General features: G+C 42.3%; 2 protein-coding genes across 2 annotated transcripts; both read right to left on the reverse strand.

Annotated features, from left to right (window-relative positions):
- Positions 1 to 9,298: 9,298 nt before the first annotated feature.
- LOC121444436 lies at positions 9,299 to 11,304 on the reverse strand. Its single transcript, XM_041646246.1, has 2 exons — positions 11,276 to 11,304; positions 9,299 to 10,034 (listed from the first exon to the last, which is right to left on the reverse strand). The coding sequence occupies exons 1-2, from the start codon at positions 11,302 to 11,304 to the stop codon at positions 9,299 to 9,301; spliced, it is 765 nt and encodes a 254-aa protein (XP_041502180.1).
- Positions 11,305 to 12,599: 1,295 nt separating this feature from the next.
- Positions 12,600 to 23,383, reverse strand: LOC121444437 (transcription factor BTF3-like). Its single transcript, XM_041646247.1, has 2 exons — positions 23,203 to 23,383; positions 12,600 to 12,817 (listed from the first exon to the last, which is right to left on the reverse strand). Exons 1-2 carry the CDS (start codon positions 23,381 to 23,383, stop codon positions 12,600 to 12,602), a joined length of 399 nt encoding a protein of 132 aa, XP_041502181.1.
- Positions 23,384 to 25,086: the final 1,703 nt, after the last annotated feature.

Genomic DNA, 25,086 nt, shown 5'->3' on the forward strand with positions numbered 1-25,086 from the left:
ATAGTAACAAGCCAGCCTTAAGGCCTTAATGCATATGGCCTCATCTTCTCCAGGATATTCTCTTAGAGTTCCAAAAAAGACTGCTGATTTTGTGTACCATGAAGATACCCTAGCTTGTTGCATCGCTCTGACCTTACATTTAGTGTATGAACGATAACCCTTTCAGGAAACCCACACCCATTCTCTCAGGTAGGTCTTATTTCCAGAGAGCCTCTCTTTATCTCAGCTGTCAAACTTAAAAGCCATACTAAAATAGGCTTTAAAAACTCCAACACTGCTCTGAACTTTCTAGTCCTGAAGTTTATTTTTCCTGTTTTAAAGTCAAGGATCTTGTTTTAGCTGTGTCATGGTTCCTAAAAGATTTACGGTGCTAGGGGTGGGGGTGACAGCATACAGCATCTTTGCTACTGACAGTAATTCAGTTGATTTTTCTAAATTGATCTTTATCTTATGTTGAATTAACAAGGGTTGAAAAATACCATGCTAACTACAAGATAGATCAATTATATTTTTCTTTATTATAAGAAAACTCATGAAACAGAAACGAGAAGTCCAAGCTCAGCTGTGTAGAGCCGAAACCACAGAGAGAGCAAACTCTGGGCTGCCTGGCATTTTTCTCCAGGTACTCAAAAGGTTGCGTCCTAACCTGGTCTCATCTCTTAAAGATCATTGGCTAACAAAGATTTCCCATCAATCTTATGTTTTGCAAAATTGCTAAACTTATTTACTAGTTCTAATAGTTTGCGGTGTGTATAATTATGTGTGCGTGTGTGGTGTGTTTGTGTGTGTGTGCTGTGTATGCATCTGTGTATTCCTATATGTGTGCCCATCTAGGTGCATGCAGAGGATAGAGGATATCTTCCACTATTGCTCATCTTATTTTGTGAGCTGATCTCTTACTTAAATTTAAACTTGACATTTTAGCTAGGCTGACTGGCCAGTGAGCTACTGGAATCCACCTGTCTCCACTTCCCAATTTACAATTTACAGTGCCCAGATATGTGAGATGTGAGTGCTAAGATTTGAACTCAGATCCTCTTGCTTGCACACAAAGCAATCTTAGCCACTAAGTTGTCTCCATAGCCTCTCACCTTTACTTATATAAGAAAATTGTTACAGTCAATTATTTGTTTGTTTGTGTGTGTATGTGTGTGTATATATATGTATATATATATATATATATATATGAGAGAGAGAGAGAGAGAGAGAGAGAGAGCGCATGGGTTTTCAGGATGACCTTGAAACTAAGTGTATAGTTAAAAATGTCTTTTAGGCCAGCTGGCCTAGGTCTGAAAAAGCATGGGATAAATCCGGACTAGCTGAACATAGCGGACAATGAGGAATACTGAGAATTCAAGAACAATCGCAGTGGGTTTTTGATCCTACTGCACGTACTGGCTTTGTGGGAGCCTAGGCAGTTTGAATGCTCACCGTAGGAGACCTGGATAGAGGTGGGCAGTCCTTGGGCTTCCCACAGGTCAGGGAACCCTGATTGCTCTTCGAGCAGATGAGGGAGGGGGACTTGATCGGGGGAGGGGGAGGGAAATGGGAAGCGGTTGCGGGGACGAGGCAGAAATCCTTAATAAATAAATAAATTTAAAAAAATAAAAAAAAATGTCTTTTAGGGCTGGAGAGATGGCTCAGAGGTTAAGAGCACTGCCTGCTCATCTACAGGTCCTGAGTTCTAATCCCAGCAACCACATGGTAGCTCACAACCATCTGTAATGAGATCTGGTCAGTTGTCCTCATCAACTTAGACCATGAAACCAAATATGGACAAGTTCAGCAGTACCACCATATACGGGCTGCCCATGCATGGATTCAGCATTGACAGGGCATAAATTCATTTTTTTCAAATTACATTCCTGGTTTTGGTGCAGGACAATTGTCTATATTCTGTCAATTATGTTTCAAATAAATGCTGATTGACCAGTAGCCAGGTAGGAAGTATAGGCAGGACAACTAGACAGGAAGTAGAGGCGGGTCAAGGAGAACCGGAGAATTCTGGGAAGGAGGAAGCCCATTCCTCTGCAGTCGTGCCCCAACCACAGAAGAAGGAAGATGTGATTGCCCCACGGAAAAAGGTACTGAGCCATGTGGATAACATATACTAGAATAATGGGCTAATATAAGTCACAAAGTTAATAAAAAGCCTGAGCTAATGGATCAATCAGTTTATCATTAATGTAGACCTCTGTGAGATTTCTTTGGGACTAAATGGCTGGTAGGAGGACAGAAAACAGGCAGGATTGAAACCTCCGACAGCATGGTTTATCTGATGCTGACCATTGAACTCAGGGCTTCCAGAATGGCAGACAAACAGTTCACCAACTGAGCTATCATGCCAACCCCCACCTTTTTAGTTTTCAGTTTCAAATTGATCATTTTGGAATAGATTCTTAAGATACAAGGAATGTTTTCCAGGATAATAGAAATAAATGGAAGAAGTATGCTAGAGCTGTAGAATTCCTCCATTCCTACACAACAGAAAGCCTTTCCCCCAAATGTGGTGTTTTTACCTTTCATGTTCTAGAAAGCAGATAATTAGGGTTGCTTTGTTTGGCAATTTTCTCCCTTGCCTGTTTAAAGAAAATCATCCTTTGGGTGGGGTGGCCAGGCATGTGCCTCACAGCACAGATGTAGACACAAGAGGACAACTCATGGGAGTTGGTTTTCATCGAGCTTGAACTAAAGTCATCAGGCTTGGTGGCAAGTGTCTTTACCCACTGAGACATCTACCTTGCCCGGGAATGTCTACTGCCTTAACAATAAAACAGCCCCAGTCTGGTGGTGTGTGATGTGAATCCCAGCACTTAAGAGTCAGAGGCAAGGGTTATCTCTGTCAGTTCAAGACAAGCCTGGCCTATATAGTGAGCTCTAGGACAGCCAGAGCTATATACAGAGACACTATTTTAAAAGAAAAAAATAAAGCACTGAAGTTCAAAGAAGGAATCATGGAACGGCCCCCTCCCCCATACAATGTAGGTGTTTGCTTTTTGAATTATCTGTATGATCCTGCTTCTCTCTCTCCAGTTACATTAACTGATTTCCCGTAAGGTTGACCTGAAAGACATCTCATAGCTCCCCCTTACTTGTCCCCACCACCATTTTGGCTGCTATTGCCACTTCACAGGCACTTTTTTCTTCTCTTCCCCATTTGGGTCATTCTCTCTGAAGTTATCTTTGTGCAAACTGCTGATTTAACAGCTCCATGATATGGTTAAGGGGAAGGTTTTTTATTATAGATGTGAAAGAGGGAATGGACTGGAGGAGTCTGGAAGAGTCTAGAACAGTGAGAAAAAGAGGTAGACTGAACATGGCTAGCAGACTAGACATGACCAGGGCCATCTCAAAGAGAGGGGAGAATAACAGCAGATCGAGAATATATATATATATATATATATATATATATATATATATATATATTCTTCCCATTACTGGTTACCCCTGTCCTTCCTTGTGAGCTTTGTTCAACTGTCACTTTTACCAACTTTACTCAACTTTTCATCACGGGCTGCAAATTCTCAAGCATGGTGGTTGGCCCATAGAAGCTGAAGTATTGTGCTAGCTGCCTTTGTTTTGTTTGTTTCTGTCAATTTGACACAAGCTAGCATTATTTGTGAGGAAGAATGGCAAAACATGAAAATGCCTTCACCAGATTGCCTGTAGGGAAGTTTGTAGGTCATTTTATTAATTTCTGATTGATGTGGGTGGTCCCAGACTACTGAAGGTGGTGCTACCCCAGGGGAGGTACAAAGTAGTAAACAGCACCCCTCCATGGCCTCTGTATCAGCTCCTGCCTCCAGGTTCCTGCCCTGTTTCAGTTCCTGCCCGGACTTCCTTTAGAAATATAGAAATGTAAGCCAAATAAACCTTTTCCTCCCCAAGTCACTTTTGGTCATGGCATTTATCACAGCATCAAGACAAGTATCCATGAGGGTTCTTGGGACAGTATCCCCAATTCATGATACGTTTGCTACAATGGTTGTACTAGATGAAGTGAAGAAGAGATTTAATAAAGAATAATTTTTTCAGATATTGTTTCCCCCAAATTGTTTACTGTGTTTCCTGGTTATCTTGGTCCAAACACATTAATTGCATATAGTCACAATTTTGGGGAGGAGCCATCACCTTTGTGAGTGACGCCCAAGCTTAGTAGCAGCTTGCTAGAGGAATTTCTGTGAGATGTTGGCCTTAAGTTTCGCTGCTTCCAGGGTGCATCTGTGCTATGTGATGACTAAGGTGACATTTGCAGTCCTGATTTATCCCATGCCAAGAAGAATGGTACTGCTGAAAAAATTTCTATTGGTTCTCATCAACACTGCCTTCGCCTGGATAGCCTGTTTTTCTAGGCAATGAATTTGCCAACTTAGAGCCAGTTGGCACCTGTTTCCCTATTAGTGTCATGTGCTTCTCCCTCTGGGTGTCAGCTCCTCTGGCACAGGGCCCTGTGCCAATCACACTTTAATGATATTTGAAGGGAACGAATTGTCTTGAGGAAAAATGTTTCCGCCTTGGAAGCAATTTTTGAAGTTCTTGAAACCCGATTTATAAATGAACTCAGGAATGAGACAAAAGTTTTCAAAGCCAGTTTGGATTTTTCTTACCTGAAACTAGGCCTAGATGGTTGCTTCACTGCTGAAATCGATGTGCGGTGTGTTTTAAGGGCTTTCTGGAAGAGCCAAATTCTGTCTTATGGCGGGATATAAAGCTTGCTTACTTTTCATTTACCACTGACTTTTCTTTTATTGAAAAGTTGACAAGATTTTTCTGTTCACCTAAGAATAGAATTGATTTTGCAACTCGCTTTTGAGTGTAGCCTCTTAAATTTAGTTGAAATTTGCTTGTGAAGCATTTGAATAAATGGGCTGAGCTGAGCGGCAGTGAGGCACGCCTTGAATCCCAGCGCTCCAGAGGCAGAGGCTGATTAGTAGAGCCCCAACCATAAAGAAGTAAATATCCAAGTAAATAAATAGATAGCTAGATAAACAAATGTGCTGGAGAGATGGCTCAGTGGTTAAGAGCATGCACTACTCTTGCAGGATCCAAGTTCAATTCCCAGCACACAGATTAATCACAACTGCCTGTGTCTCCAGCCCCCACCATTTCCAGAATATAAAAATAAATCCTACCTAAAAATAAAAATGTTACTGTCTGTAATGGGACTCAAATAACTTAAAGGCATTTTGTATGAGTCTTTATTTATATCTAATACAGTGGTCAAGGGTGACCAAGAGTCAAATAAATGCTCTCATAAGAAGTTCCCCCTAAGATCTGAGATAAGTGATATCTGAGAAACAGCAAAAAGAGAGCCAGAAAGTTATTATTAGGACTTAATGTTTAAATCCCTCTAAAAATAGTCATTTATTGGGTCAGTTTGCTGTGTCAGCTAATTATACTGTGTAACATTCTCTGTGACTTCAGCACTGACGAGGTCTCTTCCCCCGTCTATTTTTCTTTTCTTTTTTTTCTGGAATGTTACATTCTCTATTATTTTGGATTTGATAGTTCATGTTAATCTCATGAAAAAAATCAGTACAAAGACAAAGATAAACAAATCAGAAGTAAGTGTTTACTTCTAGTTCCTAGTCTATAGTGTGCTCCAGGCCTGGGTCTGGTCTGGGTTTGCTATGGCAATAAACTTGTTACTGGAATGGGCATCCCTTGATTCTTTATTGACACAGAGAACATTTTAGCAAGACACACCAACTCAGCAAGCAGAAGTTATTAGGGTAAAGCATAGGAGAATCTATACCCAGGACTGGAGAGATGGCTCAGTGGTTAAGAACACTTACTACTCTTGCAGAGGATCTGGCTTTTGTTCCCAACATCCACATGGCAGCTCACAACCATCTTTTCCATTCAGTTCTAAAGGATCCTGAAGAGCTGCATTACACAAACGCATACAGCCAGGCAAACGCTAATACACTTAAACCTAATGTATACATACTATCTGCATTTGAAGATTTCACTGACCTGCCAAGCTCGCAATCACAGTGTACTAATAATACCTGCTTCACGCCCCACCAATGGGCTCCATAAATACCCAAAACAGACTTTCTAAGGTAAAGAGCAGTTGTCCGGAGGGAACAGCAGCTGCTACCTTCTGGAGGCACTGGGACCATGCTCCCATCCCCCTAAACCTCAGCCACCAATGACTCAGCAGAGTGGTGATACCAAGGTGTAACTTACCAGGAGACAGACTCTCCTGGTTTACCTTTGATTCGAGAGCTTTTCGGGACAGCCCTTAGACAGAAAGGTAATCTGGGATGCCGCCACCTAAGGGAAAGTGGCCTTTTCAGCTCACTTAGTCTTGTCTACTCCATCTTTACTTCCTTTTACACAGATAGTTCTTTCATTTTTTAAAAGAGTCCCTGCACATTTACTCTCATTATGATGTTTGTGTCTTAGTGGACCAGGACTCAGCAAGCAGTTTTAATGAGTGAGTTCCTTCTTTTTCTCGCGGTATGAGCAAATTTCTGAGAAGCAGCAGCTTAAGAGAGCAAGGGCTTTATTGTGGCTCCCCGTGTGAAGGCACAGTTGATGGTGGCAGCACGAATTCCCGGCAGTGGGATCCTGGGGCTGGTCGCTTTGCTTTTGCAGTAATGAAGCAGCTTGAAATGAATGCGCATGCTCGGCTTGCTTTCTCTTTTTAAAAATCTATTCCATCTGCTCCTGATTTGGACCTGATGGAATAGATTTTCAAAAAGAGAAAGCAAGGTCCAAATCAGGAGCAGAAGGAAAGAGAGCACAGGCAAGGAACTCAGGACAGCGAGGGGTGCACCCACACACTGAGACAATGGGGATGTTCTATCGAGAACTCACCAAGGCCAGCTGGCCTAGGTCTGAAAAAGCCTGGGATAAAACCGGACTCGCTGAACATAGCAGACAATGAGGACTACTGAGAACTCACGAACAATGGCACTGGGTTTTGATCCTACTTCACCTACTGGCTTTGTGGGAGCCTAGGCTGTTTGGATGCTCACCTTACTAGACCTGGAAGGAGGTGGGAGGTCCTTGGACTCCCCACAGGGCAGGGAACCCTGACTGCTCTTTGGGCTGATGAGAGAGAAGGATTGGGGGAGGGGGAGGGGGAGGGAAATGGGAGGCGGTGGCGGGGAGGAGACAGATATCTTTAATAAATAAACAAACAAACAAACAAACAAACAAACAAACATGCCCAGTTAATCATTTTCTAAATATTTTGTCTTTTTCATGTGTAGAATATTTTCACCTACTATATTCCTATGCTCATATTTATCATTTATTTTCAAGTACCATTATAAACACGTTCTTCCTGTTGCTTTTGAAGCAATAGGCCCTTAAGTCCACAGAACATAACATATTGTTTCATTGGCACAAGCTGCTTAACCTCTTCTGATCATTTGACATATGTTGTTATTTGATTATTGCTTTAATTATTAAACCTGAACTATAATGAAATAAAGGATTAAAAAGAAGAGTAAGATATGGTCAAAAGCAACAGGGAATTCCAATGTATAATATACTCATCCACAGTCAGGACTTGAGGATTGCAGATTATTCTGGTAGGCCTGGCTTTAATGGGATTAAGCAGGGAATCCATATAGTAGCAGAGATGCAGGAAATAGGTCTTTGTGGTTAGACATTGCCCTGGTGAATAAAGATATGTAAATCTAACAAGGAAAAACAGAAACCCTAGGCCTTCTGTGTACGTATATGTGTGTGTGTGTGTGTGTGTGTGTGTGTGTGTGTGTGTGTATGTGTGTGAGTTACAGCCATGTAGATTGGTCTTCTTGTGGGACTCCTAACAATGGCAACAGGGGCTATCTCTGATGCTGTTGCCTACTTTGGGGACCCTTTCTGCCTACCAGATTACCTCATCCAGCCTAAATAAAACAGGAGATGCCTAGTCTCACTGCAACTTGATATTCCGTGATTGACTGAAATCCATGGGAGGCCCCCCCTTTTCTGAAGAGAAACAGAGGAGGAAGAGTGGATGGAGTTCAAGGCATGATGGAGCGGAATGGGTTACCTCATAGATTGCTGGGAATTTCCATTTTCCTAGGTTTATAGCTCAACCCAGAGATGTCCCAGAAGCCAGTTGTGTCTCTCAGTACACTCTCTCCATTTTCCCTTGCACCTGATCCATCCTGTTCTCATTCCTTGCCCCCATCTAGACCCCTCTCCCATCCATCAGTGATGTCTATTCTATTACCTTTTCACAGTGAGATTCTCAAGCCCCATCATGACCCCTTGTTAATTAGCTTCTCTCTGAGCCTGTGATTGTAGCATGGTTATCCTCTCTGGGCCTGTGATTGCATCATGGTTACCTTACAGCTAATATTCACTTATATGTGAGTACATACAATAATTGTCTTTCTGGGGGGCTGGAGAGATGGCTCAGTGCTTAAGAGCATTGTCTGCTCTTCCAAAGGTCCTGAGTTCAATTCCCAGCAACCACATGGTGGCTCACAACCATCTGTAATGGAGTCTGGTGCCCTCTTCTGGCCTGCAGGCATACACACAGATGGAGTACTGTATACATAATAAATATTTAAAAAAAATAATTGTTTTTCTGGGTCTGGGTTACCTCACTCAGGATGACCTTTTCTAGTTCTACCCATTTGCAAGCAAATTTCTTTTACTTTATAAAATGGTCTACATTCTATGGATGCCAAGCATGGGATATCCTTATGTGAAGTGGGGGTATATTTGAAGTTAGTGAGATTGCCCAGTGGCTATGTAAGCTTGCCACCAAGCTTAATGTGGGTTTGAACCCAGTGTTTCTGAAGGTAAAAACAAGAAAAACAACTCGGACAAGCAGCCCTATGATCTTTACACCATATTTTCTATCAGAGCACATAGGGAATGCTCGGCAATTTGTGATACTCACAAACAGAAAGATATGCATGACTGTCCAGTGTACAGCATAGTCTTCCTACTACATGACAAGGGAACACACTATCTGCAGAGCTAACACGATGAAGTCCAGCTCTGCCTTCAGGAGACCTGAGTTTCAGAGTGTCTCCAGACAGAATTGTGTTTACTTTTCTGTTTATGTGTCAGCTTCCTTACAAACCTTCTTTCACTTGATATTTATCCTGTGATAAATATCTTTGCAACATGCATTTCACCATTACTTTTCCCTGCTACTGCCTGTCGGAAATACCTGAACGCATGATCATGGCCTTCAGAGATTAGGATACAAAAATACCCAAAGAAAGAGACAGGTTAGACAGAGGAGGACGTCATTTAGACAGACCAAGAAAATAAAGGTGATGCTTTATTTAGAACTAGTTGAGAACTACAAGAGTTTTTAAATGAGTAGGAACTTTCTTCTAGGAATCTTCTGACAGATGTTGCAAGTGTAGTTCTCACTTCGTATCTCTTGATCTGCCACTATGGAAGCACACTTGGCCTTCACCTGATTCTTTAGTTTCAAAGAGTTTATCTCAAAGAGAAAGAAGGTAACACCAAAGAGTGACATGGTGGCAATCAGTACTCCTATTGGGAACACAACAGTATAGTGTTTGCTTATTAAGGCTTCTTTTTTAACTGGAAAGTCAGGTGGAAAGTCAAGAGTGGTTTGGCCATAATGATCTACAAAGTGGTTCCAGCTCACAGAAACAAATGTGAAGATGCTGCTAACACACAAAACTAAGGCAGCAACCTTGTAGCAAAATAACTGCATCTCAATAAATGGGTCTTTCATGCAGCCAATATTAATGGCGATTGCACTGAAAATCAGAACTACAGGCTTCATCGTAACAGCCCACATTATCAGTGTTTGTGCATACTGAAATTCAGGTGAAATGGTCCAAGTGGAACTGATAGGGGTGTGCACCAGAATCTTGGTTACAGTGCCTGAAACATTAAATTCTTGAGGGTAGCAAGCTTCCCAAAGTCCAAAAGACACGAATTGCACAAGCTTGTCATTGAATTCCCAGAGGCGCCAGGATTGGCTGCTTGCGATGACAATCTCAAACACCAAGGCAGATAGGCTGCAGAGGAGGCCACTAAACTTGAAGAGGCACTCCTTCACATTGGCAAGTCTAAAGATGAAATTGAACAGGTATATAGTCAAGTCAGGAACACAAGGGACAGTGGAAAACAAAATGAGTTATGGTTTACAGAGCAATAAGTTCTCATACCTGGTCCTTGCTGTCACAAAAAGTTGTATTTAAGTAATATACCTAATGCCAAAGTTCCCTCTATATGAGGTTTTGATTAGCAATTTCACTATATCTATCAAATGCTGAAATGTGCAAATTTGTTAACTAAACATGTTAATGCTTGGAATTAATACTCAATAATTTACAACACATGTTAAATGATGTTTAATTAAGCAGTGTTTACAATACATAAATAAGATAAATAGCTTAAATGAGAGGTATAAGCAGAAGAATGCACAAATATCTATAAATTATGGTAGTGAATTTACACAAATTTAATTCACCTATATTGTCTGCTATATTTCTACATGTGTATGCTAGTGTATGTGTTATCGGAAAACATATTGGAAAACACTGAATTATTATTATGTGACCAAAATTAAAATCTGTTTGTGAAACATGAGCCCTCATGAATATTTCAATCATTTCCCATGACTTACTCAAACATACACATTAGAAAATTACCTTCATTTCATTGCTGAATATGAAGTATCCCAACTGTCTTGTGTGAGAAACTATCTTCTCCAGCACCAAATTAATACTATACATTTACTGTATGCACCAACTTATTTAGATCACTTATTGGTTCATAAGTAGGGTTAATGGATGTGGGGTTAATGTTCATGAATAACTATGCCCTGAAGGATGTCACTGTGTTCTTGAGCATAAATAAAGTTCAGGCATGTACATGATAACATTGCCACCTCCAATGCAGAAGGTTTGAGTGCACTACAAACTGTACCTCCTTGCCACAAAAATTTCTCTACCAGCTTCCCACTATTCCACATTCTCTGTGGAATGTACTTCCTAACAGGGTGAAGGCAGTAACTCTATTAAATTGGGAAGTCATATCAGCAAGGTGACTTTAAAATCTAGTATGAATTGAGTAACACCCTACCCATGCCCTCTTCCTTGTTAAGGCAGATCTGAGCCTTTTGATGTCAGAATCAGTGAGTTTTGAAGCACAACCAGAATCAGGGTGGAAAATTCTCTTGTGTAAGACAAATGAGCTAGCATGGCAAGATTTAGTTTTGCCCATGTCTGAAACCCATGGAGGAGGTGCTTATGCTTCATAAAGACCCAATCTGAAACCCTCCATGAAGCTCATCTTAAGCTTTTACCTTTGTTTATCCAGGAGGAAGAGATCCATTTGAGAAATGTCTAGATCATAAATATCTTCCAAATAGCAGGAAATGTTGGACAGACACGAAGTCGCACAAGAGTTGAATCACCTTCAGTAAAAGAAGTTCTGTTAGGCAGATATTTCAGCTCAGAATGGTGTCTCACCATCAACCCCTGGTTCACACAAACCAACCCCTTCCTCTGCTTTGCTTAGTTGAAGCCTCATTTATACTCTTCAGGGATATTAGCCCATCTGATAGTCCTGACCCTCCAATGAGATTCACGCAATCATTACCCCATTAAATAAACAGAAAAAAACACAGAAAGTCTAATTCACATACTCAGTTTCAGGAAACTATAAGTGTATAAAGCTCAATACAGGCTACAGAGCCTTCACAGCTACACAGGGATTCCCAGTACTTATATTCAGTAGGATTTACTGACATAGACATGATATCAACAAAGAGTTGAATCTTAGGTCATTGACTTCTTTGACCTTCTATGTCTCCTGAAATTGAAAGCTTTTAACAGAAACCATGTAGAAAACATAAAATACTTGCCTCTCTTCCCTTCTATGAAGGCCAAATGCTAGTGACTGCCCAGTATGAGAGTGACTTTAAAAATTCTTGTTTCCGTAGCTACCAGAGATGAATGTCACATTATGAGCAAAGAACCAGAGTCAAGACATATAGTCTTAAAGGGCCAGAGTGGTTAATGTCCCTCTCATATGTACAAACCTTTAGAGATATAATTAATCTATTAAAGGTATAAATTAATCTAGAATTAATTTGAAAAAATTCTCATAAAATAAATTTATCATGATTTCTCCCTTCAACAACATTTTCTACTCCCTTTGTTTCCCACATCTCTACCTGCCCACTTGTTCAGTCTTTGCTTTCTCTATCTCTGAAAAAAATCTTAATACAAGAAAGACGAAAATACAAAATGAACACATGGCATAAGGTTTGCATTGGCCAGCTACTGCTAGTTATGAAGCCTACACTGGAATGTATTGAGTATTCCCAGTTATATTCCATTGAACAAAACTGATTTTCTTTTTATTTTTTTCTAGGCAAAGAATTTTATTAACCCTTTTCCAAACTTTATCCCCAGGCTTCTTCAGCGTAATTCGCTGCAAAGACTGAATTGTGTTTAAGCAAAAACTGAAAAGAGCTGCAGTGTCCAAGGGGCTTGGGCTTAAAAATATTAGCGATCTAGATTTGATCAGATCCATAAACAAAAGACCTTTTCAAAGCAGCCATGATGTAAAATAGCAGCTCCTGTAACTTCTGCAAGTGTCACTTCTTCAGAAGTCGCCTCCGTTCAGTTTGCCTCATTCTTAGAAGCCTCATCGAAATTCTCCACCAGATCTGGGACTTCATCATCATCATCATCCTCTCCAGTAGCAAGGGGTGCTTCTCCATCCACAGATTGTTTGGGCAGAGCTTCAGCCCGTCTCCTTAAACTAGTCAGACTGTCTGCCCCAAGCTGGTTTAGAATGCTGGGAAGCATTTCTCTCAGTTGCTTTGTCTCGACGTGGCCTGTAATGGTGAAGGTGTTTGCTACCAGAGACGCCTAAAATTTAGGGTTGTTAAAATGGATCACTGTTCCTTGGTTTGTGAACATGTTCACCTCTTCAATACCAGAGAACTTCTTTAAGGAGAACTGCAGTTTTTTATCATCTGCTGTGGCTGTTCTGTGAACCACCTTCTTCTTTCTGCGAGCAGTTCCTTTCCCACCAATGCACACTTGTGCCTGCAGCTTGGCCAGTTTTTCCTGGTTCATGATGGTTTCTTTCATCTTGTCGGAGTGGAAATGGGTTCGTGCGGGGGACTAGGGTTTGCGCTCAGGGGGTCTCGGGCGGACCAGCTGAGGTAATGCGCACACATGCGGGGACGCAGGGTGGCAGCTCTGATCTTCTTTTTCCAGCAAGTATCAATTGCAAATATCTTCTTGGTTAGTGGAGATTTTTTGTGTCTGCTACACAGTTAATAATACTGGCATATGGTCTGGTTTGAATGGGTAGGGGTCTTGTTTGTCCTTTCAAAGTCTCCTTCAGTTCTCATGTGGTATCCGTCTTTTGTCCCGAGCCAATCATGTGTTAGATTCCTGCAAACAGGGCGTCGAACTGAAGTGTAGAGATGGATCAGATGAATTTGGATTTGATGAAATCTGATGTAGGACTTGCATGACTACTGGTTGGGTTAGAAGTGTGGTTTTGAGGCTGTGAAGTGTTATTCTTGGAAAATTCCCATGCAAAGCCAATGTACAGTTGGCTAGTCCAGAGATAGCAGAGGATAAGTTGAGTGTCATGAGGAAAGCTGATGACTGATTCTGCATTCAGGTCTAGGGCTTTGTATTTGTTGATAAAGGAGGTGTATATGGAATAGGGGCACTCACAAGGCAAGGCAGTTACATAATTGTGTGATCAGAAGTGGGACTGGGGACATGGGGATAACTCTGACAGCTGAGGTTTTGCAGTAGGAAAATGGCTAAGCAATGTGTGTATTGAGAAGTAGGTATCATATCAAGGCAGTGGAGCAAGATCTGTTCTTATGGTACATGGCAGAGAGAGCCAGTGAATGAACTTGTGTTACCAGAGCAAAGCCAAGGAGTATGGAAATGGCACAGAGCAGAAGAGGTTATGGGGAAAATCATCATGGAAATTAGTGCTTAATCTGTGTTCCCACAGATAGGACTTGGGACTATGAAGAGGACAAGAACATGAGTTTATGTCTTATGGATCCATCAGGGAAAGCTGGTATAGAAACTATATGATGAGAACTACTATTAAGAGCATTAGGATTAAACAGAAGATTCACGAAGTAATTGCTTTTTACTGCTGAGTAGTACTCTAATACGTATATATTCCATACACTCTTCATCCATTCTTCCATTGAAGGGCATCTAGGTTGTTTCCAGGTTCTGGCTATTACAAACAATGCTGCTATGAATATAGTTGAGCATATACTTTTGTTGTATGATAGGGCATCTCTTGGGTATATTCCCAAGAGTGGTATTGCTGGGTCCAGGGGTAGGTTGATCCCGAATTTCCTGAGAAACCGCCACACTGCTTTCCAAAGTGGTTGCACAAGTTTGCATTCCCATCAGCAATGGATGAGTGTGCCCCTTTCTCCACAACCTCTTCAGCTAAGGCTATCATTGGTGTTTTTGATTTTAGCCATTCTGACAGGTGTAAGATGGTATCTTAAAGTTGTCTTAATTTGCATTTCCCTGATCACTAAGGAAGTTGAGCATGACCTTAAGTGTCTTTTGGCCATTTGAACTTCTTCTGTTGAGAATTCTCTGTTCAGCTCAGTGCCCCATTTTATAATTGGGTTGATTAGCCTTTTACAGTCTAGTTTCTTGAGTTCTTTATATATTTTGGAGATCAGACCTTTGTCAGTTGCGGGGTTGGTGAAGATCTTCTCCCAGTCAGTGGGTTACCTTTTTGTCTTAGTGACAGTGTCCTTTGCTTTACAGAAGCTTCTTAGTCTCTGGAGGTCCCATTTATTCAATGATGCCCTTAATGTCTATGCTGCTGGGGTTACATGTAGGAAGCGGTCTCCTGATGTACTCACTCATAATTGGTTTCTAGCCATAAATAAAGGACATTGAGCCTATAATTCGTGATCCTAGAGAAGCTAAATAAGAAGGTGAACCCAAAGAAAAGCATATAGTCATCCTCCTGTATATTAACCTTCATCAGGCGATGAAAGGAGACAGAGACAGAGTTCCACATTGGAGCACCGGACTGAAATCCCAAGGTCCAAATCAGGAGCAGAAGGAGAAGAGAGCACAGGCAAGGAACTCAGGACAGCGAGGGGTGCACCCACACACTGAGACAATGGGGATGTTCTATCGGGAACTCACCAAAGCCAGCTGGCCCGGGTCTGAAAACGCCTGAGATAAAACCGGACTTGCTGAACATAGCGGACAATGAGGACTACTGAGAAGTCAAGAACAATGGCAATGGGTTTTTTGATCCTACTGCATGTACTGGCTTTGTGGGAGCCTAGGCTGTTTGGATGCTCACCTTACTAGACCTGGATAGAGGTGGGTGGTCCTTGGACTTTCCACAGGGCAGGGAACCCTGATTGCTCTTAGGGCTGACGAGCGAGGGGGACTTTATCGAGGGAGGGGGAGGAAAATGGGAAGCGGTGGCGGGGAGGAGGCAGAAATCTTTAATAAATAAATAAATTAATTAATTAAAAACAGATAAAAGATAAAAATAAAAGTCTATTCCAGAACCTCAGCTCATGGAATGGTATCACCTACACTTAGGGCAAATCTTGTACCTCTTTCATCCCAGTCCAGAAACTTCCTCATAGACACGCCCAGAGGTTTGGCTCTTAGGTGACTCATGTTAGTAGTCATCTCTAATTATTACAGACAGCCATCTGACTAGAGGCATGGGGGAGGGAAGTTATCCACGGTAACCAATGGCAAGGCCCTACAAACAGGAAGCAGGCGTGGGACTATGGGAAACCTAGGTGCACTGCTTTCATTTGGCTCGCATGGATGCTGGAGTTATATGGGTGAGCAGTGTTGGCAGAGGTTTGGAGGGTTATAGCACTCCTTAGGCTACTCTGGGTGCTGCTGGTGGGAAGTGTAAGGCAGAGAAACAGACTGCATCTCAACAGGCTGAGACCGCTTTGTTCTGAACAGCCAGCCCCCCCCCCCCCCCCCCCAGCAACCTTTCCTCTGGTTGAAGGCTGAGCACATTTAGAAGCTGGGGATTATACATAGTTAGCTACCAGAAAGTTGCAATTGTTTTTGTGATTAGACTGGCGCATGGCAGGTTGTTTTGAACACCCAGGCATATTGTTTCTGCAAGTGGAACAGGTCAGTCGGGTTGGGGCTAAGCCATTCTTTATGGCTCAGGGCTATTGCTCTGTACAGTTTGACCCAGTTCCTCATGACCCGAGGCTATTATCCAACTGGAAGCCATTTCAGTTTTTGACCCATTACAAAAATCAATCTGTAAAAGATATATTGTATAAGACTGTAGAAAACAGGTAATTTCAACACTAGTTAATTCAGAAGTTAACTTAAAATAATAATTTCTGCTTTTATTTTGTGCTTCTGATTTTGGAAGAATTGGTGTTCTATTGCTGTGAAGAGATACAATGACCACAGCAACTCTTATAAAGGAAAGCATTTAATTGGGAATGGAAAGCATTTAATTGGCACTTGCATACAGTTTCAGAGGTTTAGCCCGTTATATTATGGTTAGAATCATGTTGCTGGAGAAGGAGCTGAGAGTTCTACATCTTGATCCACAGGCAGTAGCAAGAGGCTGCCACATTAGGTCTAGCCTGAGTATATGAGACCTCAAAGCCCACTGCCATAGTCACACACTTCCTCCAACAAGACCACACCTACTTCAACAAGGCTGTATGTCCAATGTTTTCAAAAATGTCATTCCCGAGCCAGGCAGTGATGGTGCACACCTTTAATTCCAGCACTCAGTAGGCAGAGACAGGTGAATCTCTGTGAGTTCAGGGACAGCTTGGTCTCCAGAATGAGTTCTAGGACAGGCTCCAGTGCTACAAAAAAAACCTGTCTCAAAAAACCGAAAAAAAAAAAAAGCCATTTCCTATGAGTCTATGGGGACCATTTTCATTCAAACTATCACAACTGATGTCTTTTTTTTTTTAACAAAGGGTTTTCTGTACACCATACTGGTTTTGAATTCTCTGTGTAGCCAAGGATGATCTTGAAATTCTGAGCCTCTTATATCCCATCACCTCCATATTAGGATTACCCAGTTCATGTGGGGCTGGGGAATCAACCCCAGGGCTTTGTGGTTGTTAAGCATGCACTCTCCCAACCAGGCAGTGCATTGTAAACTCAGAACTGCTTAGATTAGACTTGCTTAGCTTAGATTCTAGATGCCAGCAGAGAAAAGCATTTCTAGCAGCACTCAGGACGTTGAGACAAGGGGATTGTGATTGAGCACAAGATCAACTTGGGCTACATACTAAGAAGCAATGGCTTGCTTCTCTGAGTTTAGTTCTAATTCTGTAGCATAACTTTTTTTTATTTCCACTTTCTATCTTTTCTTTAGATACCACCCAAAATCCTAAACATAAGCGTGTTTCCTCAACACTTATCATTCTCATTATTTTGAAGGCCTCTCCACCCCTACCAAACCTCTCCCCACCCCTATCTCTCTCCTCCCTGCTGCTTCTAGTATTTATACTAGTGGTCCTCAACCAGGCGGGGTCAGATGACTCTTTCACAGATGTCACCTAAGATCACCAGAAAACACAGACATTACATCACAGTTCATAACAGTAGCAAAATTACAGTTAGAAAGTAGCAACAAAAATAATTTTATGGTTGGGGGCCACCACAACATAAGGAACTGTATTAAAGTGTCATAGCATTAGGAAGGTTGAGAACCACTGATTTACACCTTGCCATGTGATTTTTATTTTCCAAAGGAGACTCTTGTCTCCATTTTTTGTCCCCTCTCAGAACACTTTGACTGTATTTTATCAGGAACTATGGCAAGGACTTACAGTTTAACTTACAATACTCCTTCTTTTATGTGAACTAATTATGAAAGAACTCACCCTAATTTGTGCTACAACTCTTGACAGCCAGCCCTGTCTTCGACTCAGTTCCCTATGAATAAAGATGTTTGCTGAAACACACACCTTAATTAGCCTTTTACTAAGCCTTTGTGGCTCCCATTGAGGTTAATCTGAGTGGAGGACCTTGCAATTGGTTGCCTTGGATATCAGAGTAATGTCAAAGCCTTAAGCTATGACTTGGCACAGCTGTGAACCGGAGACAATAGACTGCCAGGCAGAAGAAGGGGAAGATGACTTTCCATCAAGGCTATATCGTCTTGGCAAATGACATACATCACATAGGTCTGTGAAAACATCATCTACGGAGATAACAGCAAAAAAAACCCGAAAGCTACTATTTGAAATGTTAGCAGGAGTGAAGGGATTAGGATGCAAACATAGTGGAGCTTTGTTGCAGAGGGAGGACATGGAGAGGCATTGTGCTGACACTGTTAAAGGATTGTGGTCAGACACTGGGAAGGGCAAAGTCAGAAAAAGACAACTGAGGGGCACCAGAGCCAAGGAGGGAAAATTGAGAACGACTGCAGTGAAGGAAAGGGGAGGGGAAATTGGGAAGGGGAGGGGAAATTGTTTGCTCCCTCCGGAGAGACTGAGCAGTTAGCAAATGAAAGGGTAGTCAGGTCCTTACTTGCAAAGCTAACCTGCCAGGTGTTCTGGAAGCGTTTCTTTTAGAGAACTGGGTTCTGTTTTTCCTGCGTGACTTCCATTCAGTTGCTTTTCCATTAAGAACAAAGATGCATTCCAATAGCGATGTGTAATGAACACACTCTACTGACCTTTTAACTCTTCGATTTGTTTGCAATTCTTGACTTCTGATTATGGAAAAAATGTTTTTCTCTGCAGCAAAAATAGAACTTTCTCTAGTAAATGTGGGAGAAAAGCCCATATAACTTTTCCTTGTCTGGTGCTTCATAAAGTTAGTAATTATTTAAATGGACGAGATATCAGAAAAACATCCATTTGTGATGCTCTTGTGCAATAAATCTTGCAGTGAGTATATACATGGTAGTGTTACTAAAAATGTGTAATGTTTTGTTCAGAGATCATGAAAAGCAAGTATTATTTATTTTATAGGCATATGGAAAAGAAATGAAGAGGAAAAAGGCAATAATTTAATGACCTGGCAATTCGAAACCCTGACCGATTTCATCAGCATTTTTGGAAATACAGGTGAGTGTTTTCATTCATCTTCCATGTTGGCCTATTGACTGTGAAACAAACAGTGGCCAAGGCGGCAGCAGTGCCACTTTGACTTCAAAATTGATGGGAGTTGTCTCCCAGTGTTTGTAAACTCACATTATTGTCTTATTCCCGAACACGTGTGAACTGATGTGTTAAAGCCTGAAGGGCTGGAAGTCGAGATCAGTTGGTAGTGCTTCCCTACCATCCCCAAAGTGCTGGGATTGATTTTAGGCACTATATAAACCAGATGTGGTGGCGCATGCCTGTCATAGAGGTGGAGATGGGAGGAACAGAAGTTCAAGGACATCCTCGGCTATAGAATGAGTTAAAGGACAAACCCCGTCTCAAAAACTAAATAGGTGCTAGAGTTCAATTACTGGCACCCACATCTAGTGGCTGTCAGCCACCTGTAAGCCCAGATCTCAGTGACCCTACTGATTTGACCTCCACGAGCATGCGCAGCACACACAAACACATGCACATCACACACGCTCACATAGTTGCAAATAATAAAAATAAATATTTTTAACGTATTTATTTATTCAATTTTATTTCATGTATGTGTGCCTGAGTGTATGTATGTGGAACATGTCCATGCAGAACTCCTCAGAGGTGTGAAGAAGGCATTGCATCCTGTGAAACTGGAGTTCTAGGCATGAGGAGTCACAAGATGGGTGCTAGGATCCCAACCTGGGTCTTCTACTAGAGTAGTGATTACTCTTAACTGCCGAGCCAACTCTTCAGCACTTAAGATAAATCTTTTAAAAATAAAGAAAATGTCAAGATATTGAGTTTTAAAGATGATTATTTTTTATTGACAGTTTATGCACCGAACATCATCCATTCTGCAGAATAGCCAGAAAGTCCGTGAGCTGAGCAGAGTGGAGGTTTTGATGGCAGGACAGGCTGAGGGAAGCAGAAAAGAAGAAAACCCATACTGAATGCTCTGTTTCTGCTTGATTATTTAAGGGTAGCTATAGGAAGACTAAAAGCAGACAGAAAGAGAGGCTTGGTCTGGCCCTAGGAGGAGCATGTTTATTTGCTGTGAGGGGCTACCTTTCTTACCCATGTGTGTGAATGGCCAAATGACTATAGAAGATGGGCCATGGCCTCCAACAGAGCCAGAAATGAGTACACAAAGGGAGGTGGGAAGCACAGTCTTTCAGCAGGAAACTTTCATCCCTAGCTCTGAAATTAGATGGAAACGCACTGCGGGGGTTCGACTGTTTTCTGATGAGGAGGGTCTTGGTTGGAGGGGCTAGTTCTGGGCCCTTGAAGGGCGATCCTTAAGTCGTGTAGCAGGTATGGGGTCTTAACTTCATCGGCTGTGACAATCAGGCTATTACCATTCTGTATTCCTGAAGAGACTTGGAAAATAATTATTAGTGGGCTAAAAAGCAGATGATTTGTTTACAGAACAAATCAGAGATTTTTTTTGGAGGAGAAGTTTGAGGAATATGGAGGAATAGAGACAGAAAAAAAAAGAGTGGACCGTGACTAGTCCCATTGCCAGAACTGTTGCTTCAAAATGAACAAGCAAGAGTAACAGGGTGCTACAGAGCATCAAAGGAAGGGAAGAGGAGAAAATAGAGAACCAATGTAAAGAATTGTATCTGGCTTTGAATGAAAGGGATGAAGGCTCCTTTTAGCCATTTTCTCCACTGCCTCTAAAGGTATTTTTGTAGATGTATCAGGAACAAACAGAGCTGTTGTAGGGTGCGAGCTATTAGGAGAGCGTGCATGGAACGTCTTATTTGGGTATAGGGTGAAGTTCTGTAAGTAAAACATTTAAAATACAGAGTAAAAACATAAGCATGAGAATGATAAAGAAGAAAGAATGAACAAAGGAAGGAGCCAGAATGGGAGGGAACCAGAAGGAATTTTTGTCCAGTGTCTGCATCTTTAGGCCCCATTTCAAACCTAGGGTTTGTTGGCATAGAAGTAGCATTGTTTGAGCAGGACACAAATCCTCCCCTTAGCAGCAGTCAGAGGTAGTCCTGTGAAAGTTTGGAATACTATAGCAGTCAGGGAATTGAGGTGGTCCTGAAGGATGCTATACTGAACCGAACTCATGAGCATAGACATTAACCGATGCAAAGTTTCAGTCCAACTGTTTTAGTTCTAAATCCCCAAACCAATATCTAGAGTGGCATGAAGAGGGATGAATTAGATGGCCCATGACCTGCCCACTAGTCCCCTTTCAGAGGTCACCTGAACTGCTTTTAAGGATTTGGGGCATCAATCTTTAGTGTAACTTCTTTATAGCTGACGAAAAGGCAATGAAGGCAGCAGTAGTTGGAGTGCCTCAGAAGAGGCTCGAGCCAAGGGGCCATGATAAAACTTAACGCTTGACAAAGATCCAGAACATAAGTCAGGAGGTAACTGAAATGTTTCTGCACCCCGATAAGCCTCTCCACTGACACAATAATCTGAATTAGACCAAATCAAACTGAAATAGAAAAAGACCAGGTTTAATGGATACCAATCCTCCCCGATGACTTTCCAGCCTCCCAGAGAGGAACCGGGGAAGGAAGGGAAAAGAACCATGTGTTTTTTTCTCTGAGGGACAGTTTAAATACCCTGTGGGAGTGGTTTTGGGTATCTCTGGGGAGGGATCACCATTTGGTGGGCTTTCGGGGTGGAGTCTGGACTGAGGCAACCCCCAGGGGAGGGGGCTTGGGGTGCAACTTCCACCCAAACATTTTAAACTCTTTGGGTATATGGATGCCAGGGGCTGGGGTGTGTCTTCTATCCAAACATTCCAGACTCTTTGGGTCTAGGGGCGCTGGTTCAAGTCTAGCTGGAATGAGGCGATGTGGGGGAGGGGAGAGTTGGGAGTTGGTGGGCTCATGCTCAGCGGGAGGTGTGGGTGGAGAGGCATCTGGTTAACTGCCTTCCTGGAGACCTCAGGCATCTGTTCCTTGAGGGAGATGAGAAGGCAGGTTGCTAGGAGAAAACAAAATAGATTGTCATTACCGGCCCTATGAATAAGGCTAGCCATGGGAAGGGTGATTAACTTCCAGAAAGAATGGGACCGAGAAGTGCCCTGGTTGTACAGAAGAGGCAAGGGTAAATGAGTGAGATGCAAGCAGATATGCCCCTTAAAACCAGATTTCAGTTGCTGGGTAGGTGCCCATTTGAGGTGGGAGAGGTGGTACCAATGGTGAAGTCCCAGGAGCTGGTGCAGGTGCTGGCGTTATCTGGAGGGCCCTCTGTAAGCTGGTCTTGACCCAGACAGGAGTGACCTGTAAAATATGCTTGAAAATGGATGGGGTCAAAATAGGCTCTGGAGACTGTTAGTTTTCACCAGACCAAACTTCTTGACACAGCACAGAACTGATCAAGATAACTTCCACAGGGTATTTAAATTGCCCCCCCTCCCCAGAGAACAAACATGTGGTTTTCTGGTCTTCCTTTCCTGTCTCCTCTCTGGGGGATTGGAAAGCCACCTGGGAGCATTTGTATGTATTAAACCCTGGACTTTGTCTAATTCAGTTTGATTTGGTCTGATTTGTATTATTGCGTCACTGGAGATGCTTATGGGGTGCAGAAACTTCTCAATATTTGATCAAAAGTGTTAGTCAAGGTTCTATAGAGGGAAAGAGCCTATGGAATGGATGTCTATATGTAAATAGAGATAAGGCTGTAAATAGAGACAAGGGAACTTATTACAATGACATACAGACTATGGCCCGGCTAATTCAAAACAGCAGCCTATAAGCAGAAGGTCCAAGAATCCAATAGTTGTTCAGTCTATGATGCAGATGTCATAGCAAAAGTCTATGACATTAGGTTAAAACATTTTAAAAGACAGTTAAAGGGAATTGGAAACTTTGAACCTCTGAAGATACATCTGAAATCTGTTAACTCTGGACTGTGAAGCCTGTGAAAGAGGCACACCTGTCTCCATTTTTATCAGGAAATTTAACAAATGAAGGATTGAGTTACCAGTACCTTTAAGTCATCAAATGCCACCAGACAGATCTGAGAGGGATAAATAAATGAGCAGAAGTGAGACAGCTTTTTCCAGCTATGCAGGCAATCCCAAGTGTCTCCTTAGTCTTTGGCAAATATCAGTCTTAGAAGCAGTACTAGCCTTTAAGGCCTGACAGATTTTCCTGTGGGGGTAGGGTTCTGTCTACCTGTCTTGGCAGGATGAGACGATCGATCTCCCAGTATACTGTCCAGGAAGCTGATGAGGTGGAAGGCAGCTTTTTGCTGTGTGGATGACTTTGCCATATCCAAAGGCAAGCCTCCAGGCAGAAGGTCTTCTGCAACATCCATCTTCTTGGAAGAGCTATAGGATGCTGGAGGAGCTGGCATGTCTCTTTATCATAAGAAGCTCTTTTGTAAATGCCATACTCTCAGATCTGTGAAGGCACTTGAGAATCAGGGTACCATTACCTGTCAGGTATTTCTAAATTAGACATAGAAGTTGAATTTAGACATATAGTTTACCCAATCAGTTTACCAATGTCAGTAGAGGCAAGAAGATTAGAAGGAATAGTTTAGTAAGCCAAAGTGTATTGGAGGCGGAATGTCTCCTTGGTAGATCCAGCATACATGGGCACTCTTACCAAAGATGGCCCTGGGGTTTCTATTTTGACCTCAGCCAAAAATGATGGGTATCCCTGTGTTTGTATTTTTCTCCAGAGCTGTTGTAATCTGGAGTTATAGTTTTACAGATTTTAAAACAAGCACACACACAAACATAAAACAAGCACACTGTGGTCACATTATTTACACATATATATTAACAGACACACAAACAAATTCTTCTTTCAGGAAACTGTCATCTGACCAACTTAAAAATCCTGGAGTAGTAGGCTGCAGAAGCCGGGCGAGCACACAGGTGTCCCACTGTGGCTCAGATCAGCAGATGCTATAAGGGAGATCAGAAACATAAGGATAGAACACTTATGCAGCTCAGAGTGGGAGGACAGGGAAAATGGATCTGTTGCAGGGAGAATCCCAGTGTGACCAGATGACATGCCAAGAATGCAGACAAATGGCAAACAGAGAGAGAATCAGGAAGGGGAGTGGGGAGGCGGGGAGGGTGCACAGTAGCCAGAAATCATGGACTATGGGGGTTTGTTTACTTGTTGCCACGCCAGCAAAAAAAATTTAGGCATCAAGGGATGTATCGGTGTCAGATATCCCCAATTTACAAAGATTTTGTAAAAAGGAGCCCAAGGGCATTTGCGAATCAGGCCTTGAATTGTTGGTATCCATTTTGCAAGTCTATGCCAGATGTAAGCCTAGTGCAATGTGCCCACTGTGGTAGACTTGGGTCATAAAAACAGAGGGGTGTGAGAAATTCCCTCAAACAGAAGTCTCCTGAAAAAGGGATCCCTCCTTGTCCCTGTAACAAGTCAGGAGCCTGGCTTGGTTGTGTATTTCGCAGGCCAGCCCAAAAATCACAGGAGGCCTTGGACCTCTAAAGGCAATAACTTGAAAATCGAAACTTACACAGATGAAGCCAATTTTAGCCTGGCGGAGAGCAGGTGTGAGGGAGGGGGTTTTCTCACCATTTCTGCCCTGGGCCAGTGGGAAAAAGAGCCCCTCGGTGGGACCTCCAGATGAAAAGTTTCTGCACCCTGATAAGTAGCTCTCCAGAGGCAATCTGAATCAGACCAAATCAAACCGAATTAGAAAAAAGCCCAGGTTTAATGGATCCCAATGCTCTTGGATGGCTTTCCAGCTCCAAAGAGAGGAGCTGGAGAAGGAAGACCTAAAAACCATGTGGTTTTTTTCTCTGCGGGTAGTTTAAATACCCTGTAGGAGTGGTCTTGAGCATCTCTGAGGAGGGATCATAATTTAGTGGGCTTTGGGGTGGAGTCTGGACTGAGGCAACTCCCAGGGGAGGGTGCTTAGGGTAGAATTTCCACCAAACATTCCAGACTCTTTGGATATATAGGTGCCAGGGGCTGGGGTATGGCTTCTATCCAAACAGTAATAACTACAACTTTGTGGGGAACATTAAGAGACAAAGTTATATGAGGAAAACTTTTGCATCAAGATTAACA

Source organism: Microtus oregoni, unplaced genomic scaffold (assembly GCF_018167655.1).
Source record: "Microtus oregoni isolate MIOR12 unplaced genomic scaffold, Mior012 000124F_ref0000388, whole genome shotgun sequence".
In the NCBI taxonomy this organism is placed as follows: domain Eukaryota; kingdom Metazoa; phylum Chordata; class Mammalia; order Rodentia; family Cricetidae; genus Microtus; species Microtus oregoni.

Excerpts from the sequence above, each read along its gene's own strand:
- LOC121444436 (XM_041646246.1), bottom strand. The coding sequence starts at position 11,304 with ATGGATCTCTTCCTCCTGGATAAACAAAG. Across the intron at positions 10,035-11,275 it reads TTCCTCCTGGATAAACAAAG|ACTTGCCAATGTGAAGGAGT; the intron begins GTAAAAGCTTAA and ends TTTCATCTTTAG.
- LOC121444437 (XM_041646247.1), bottom strand. The coding sequence starts at position 23,383 with ATGCCAGCTCCTCCAGCATCCTATAGCTCTTCCAAGAAGATGGATGTT. Across the intron at positions 12,818-23,202 it reads GTCTCATCCTGCCAAGACAG|GCCACGTCGAGACAAAGCAA; the intron begins GTAGACAGAACC and ends TCACCATTACAG.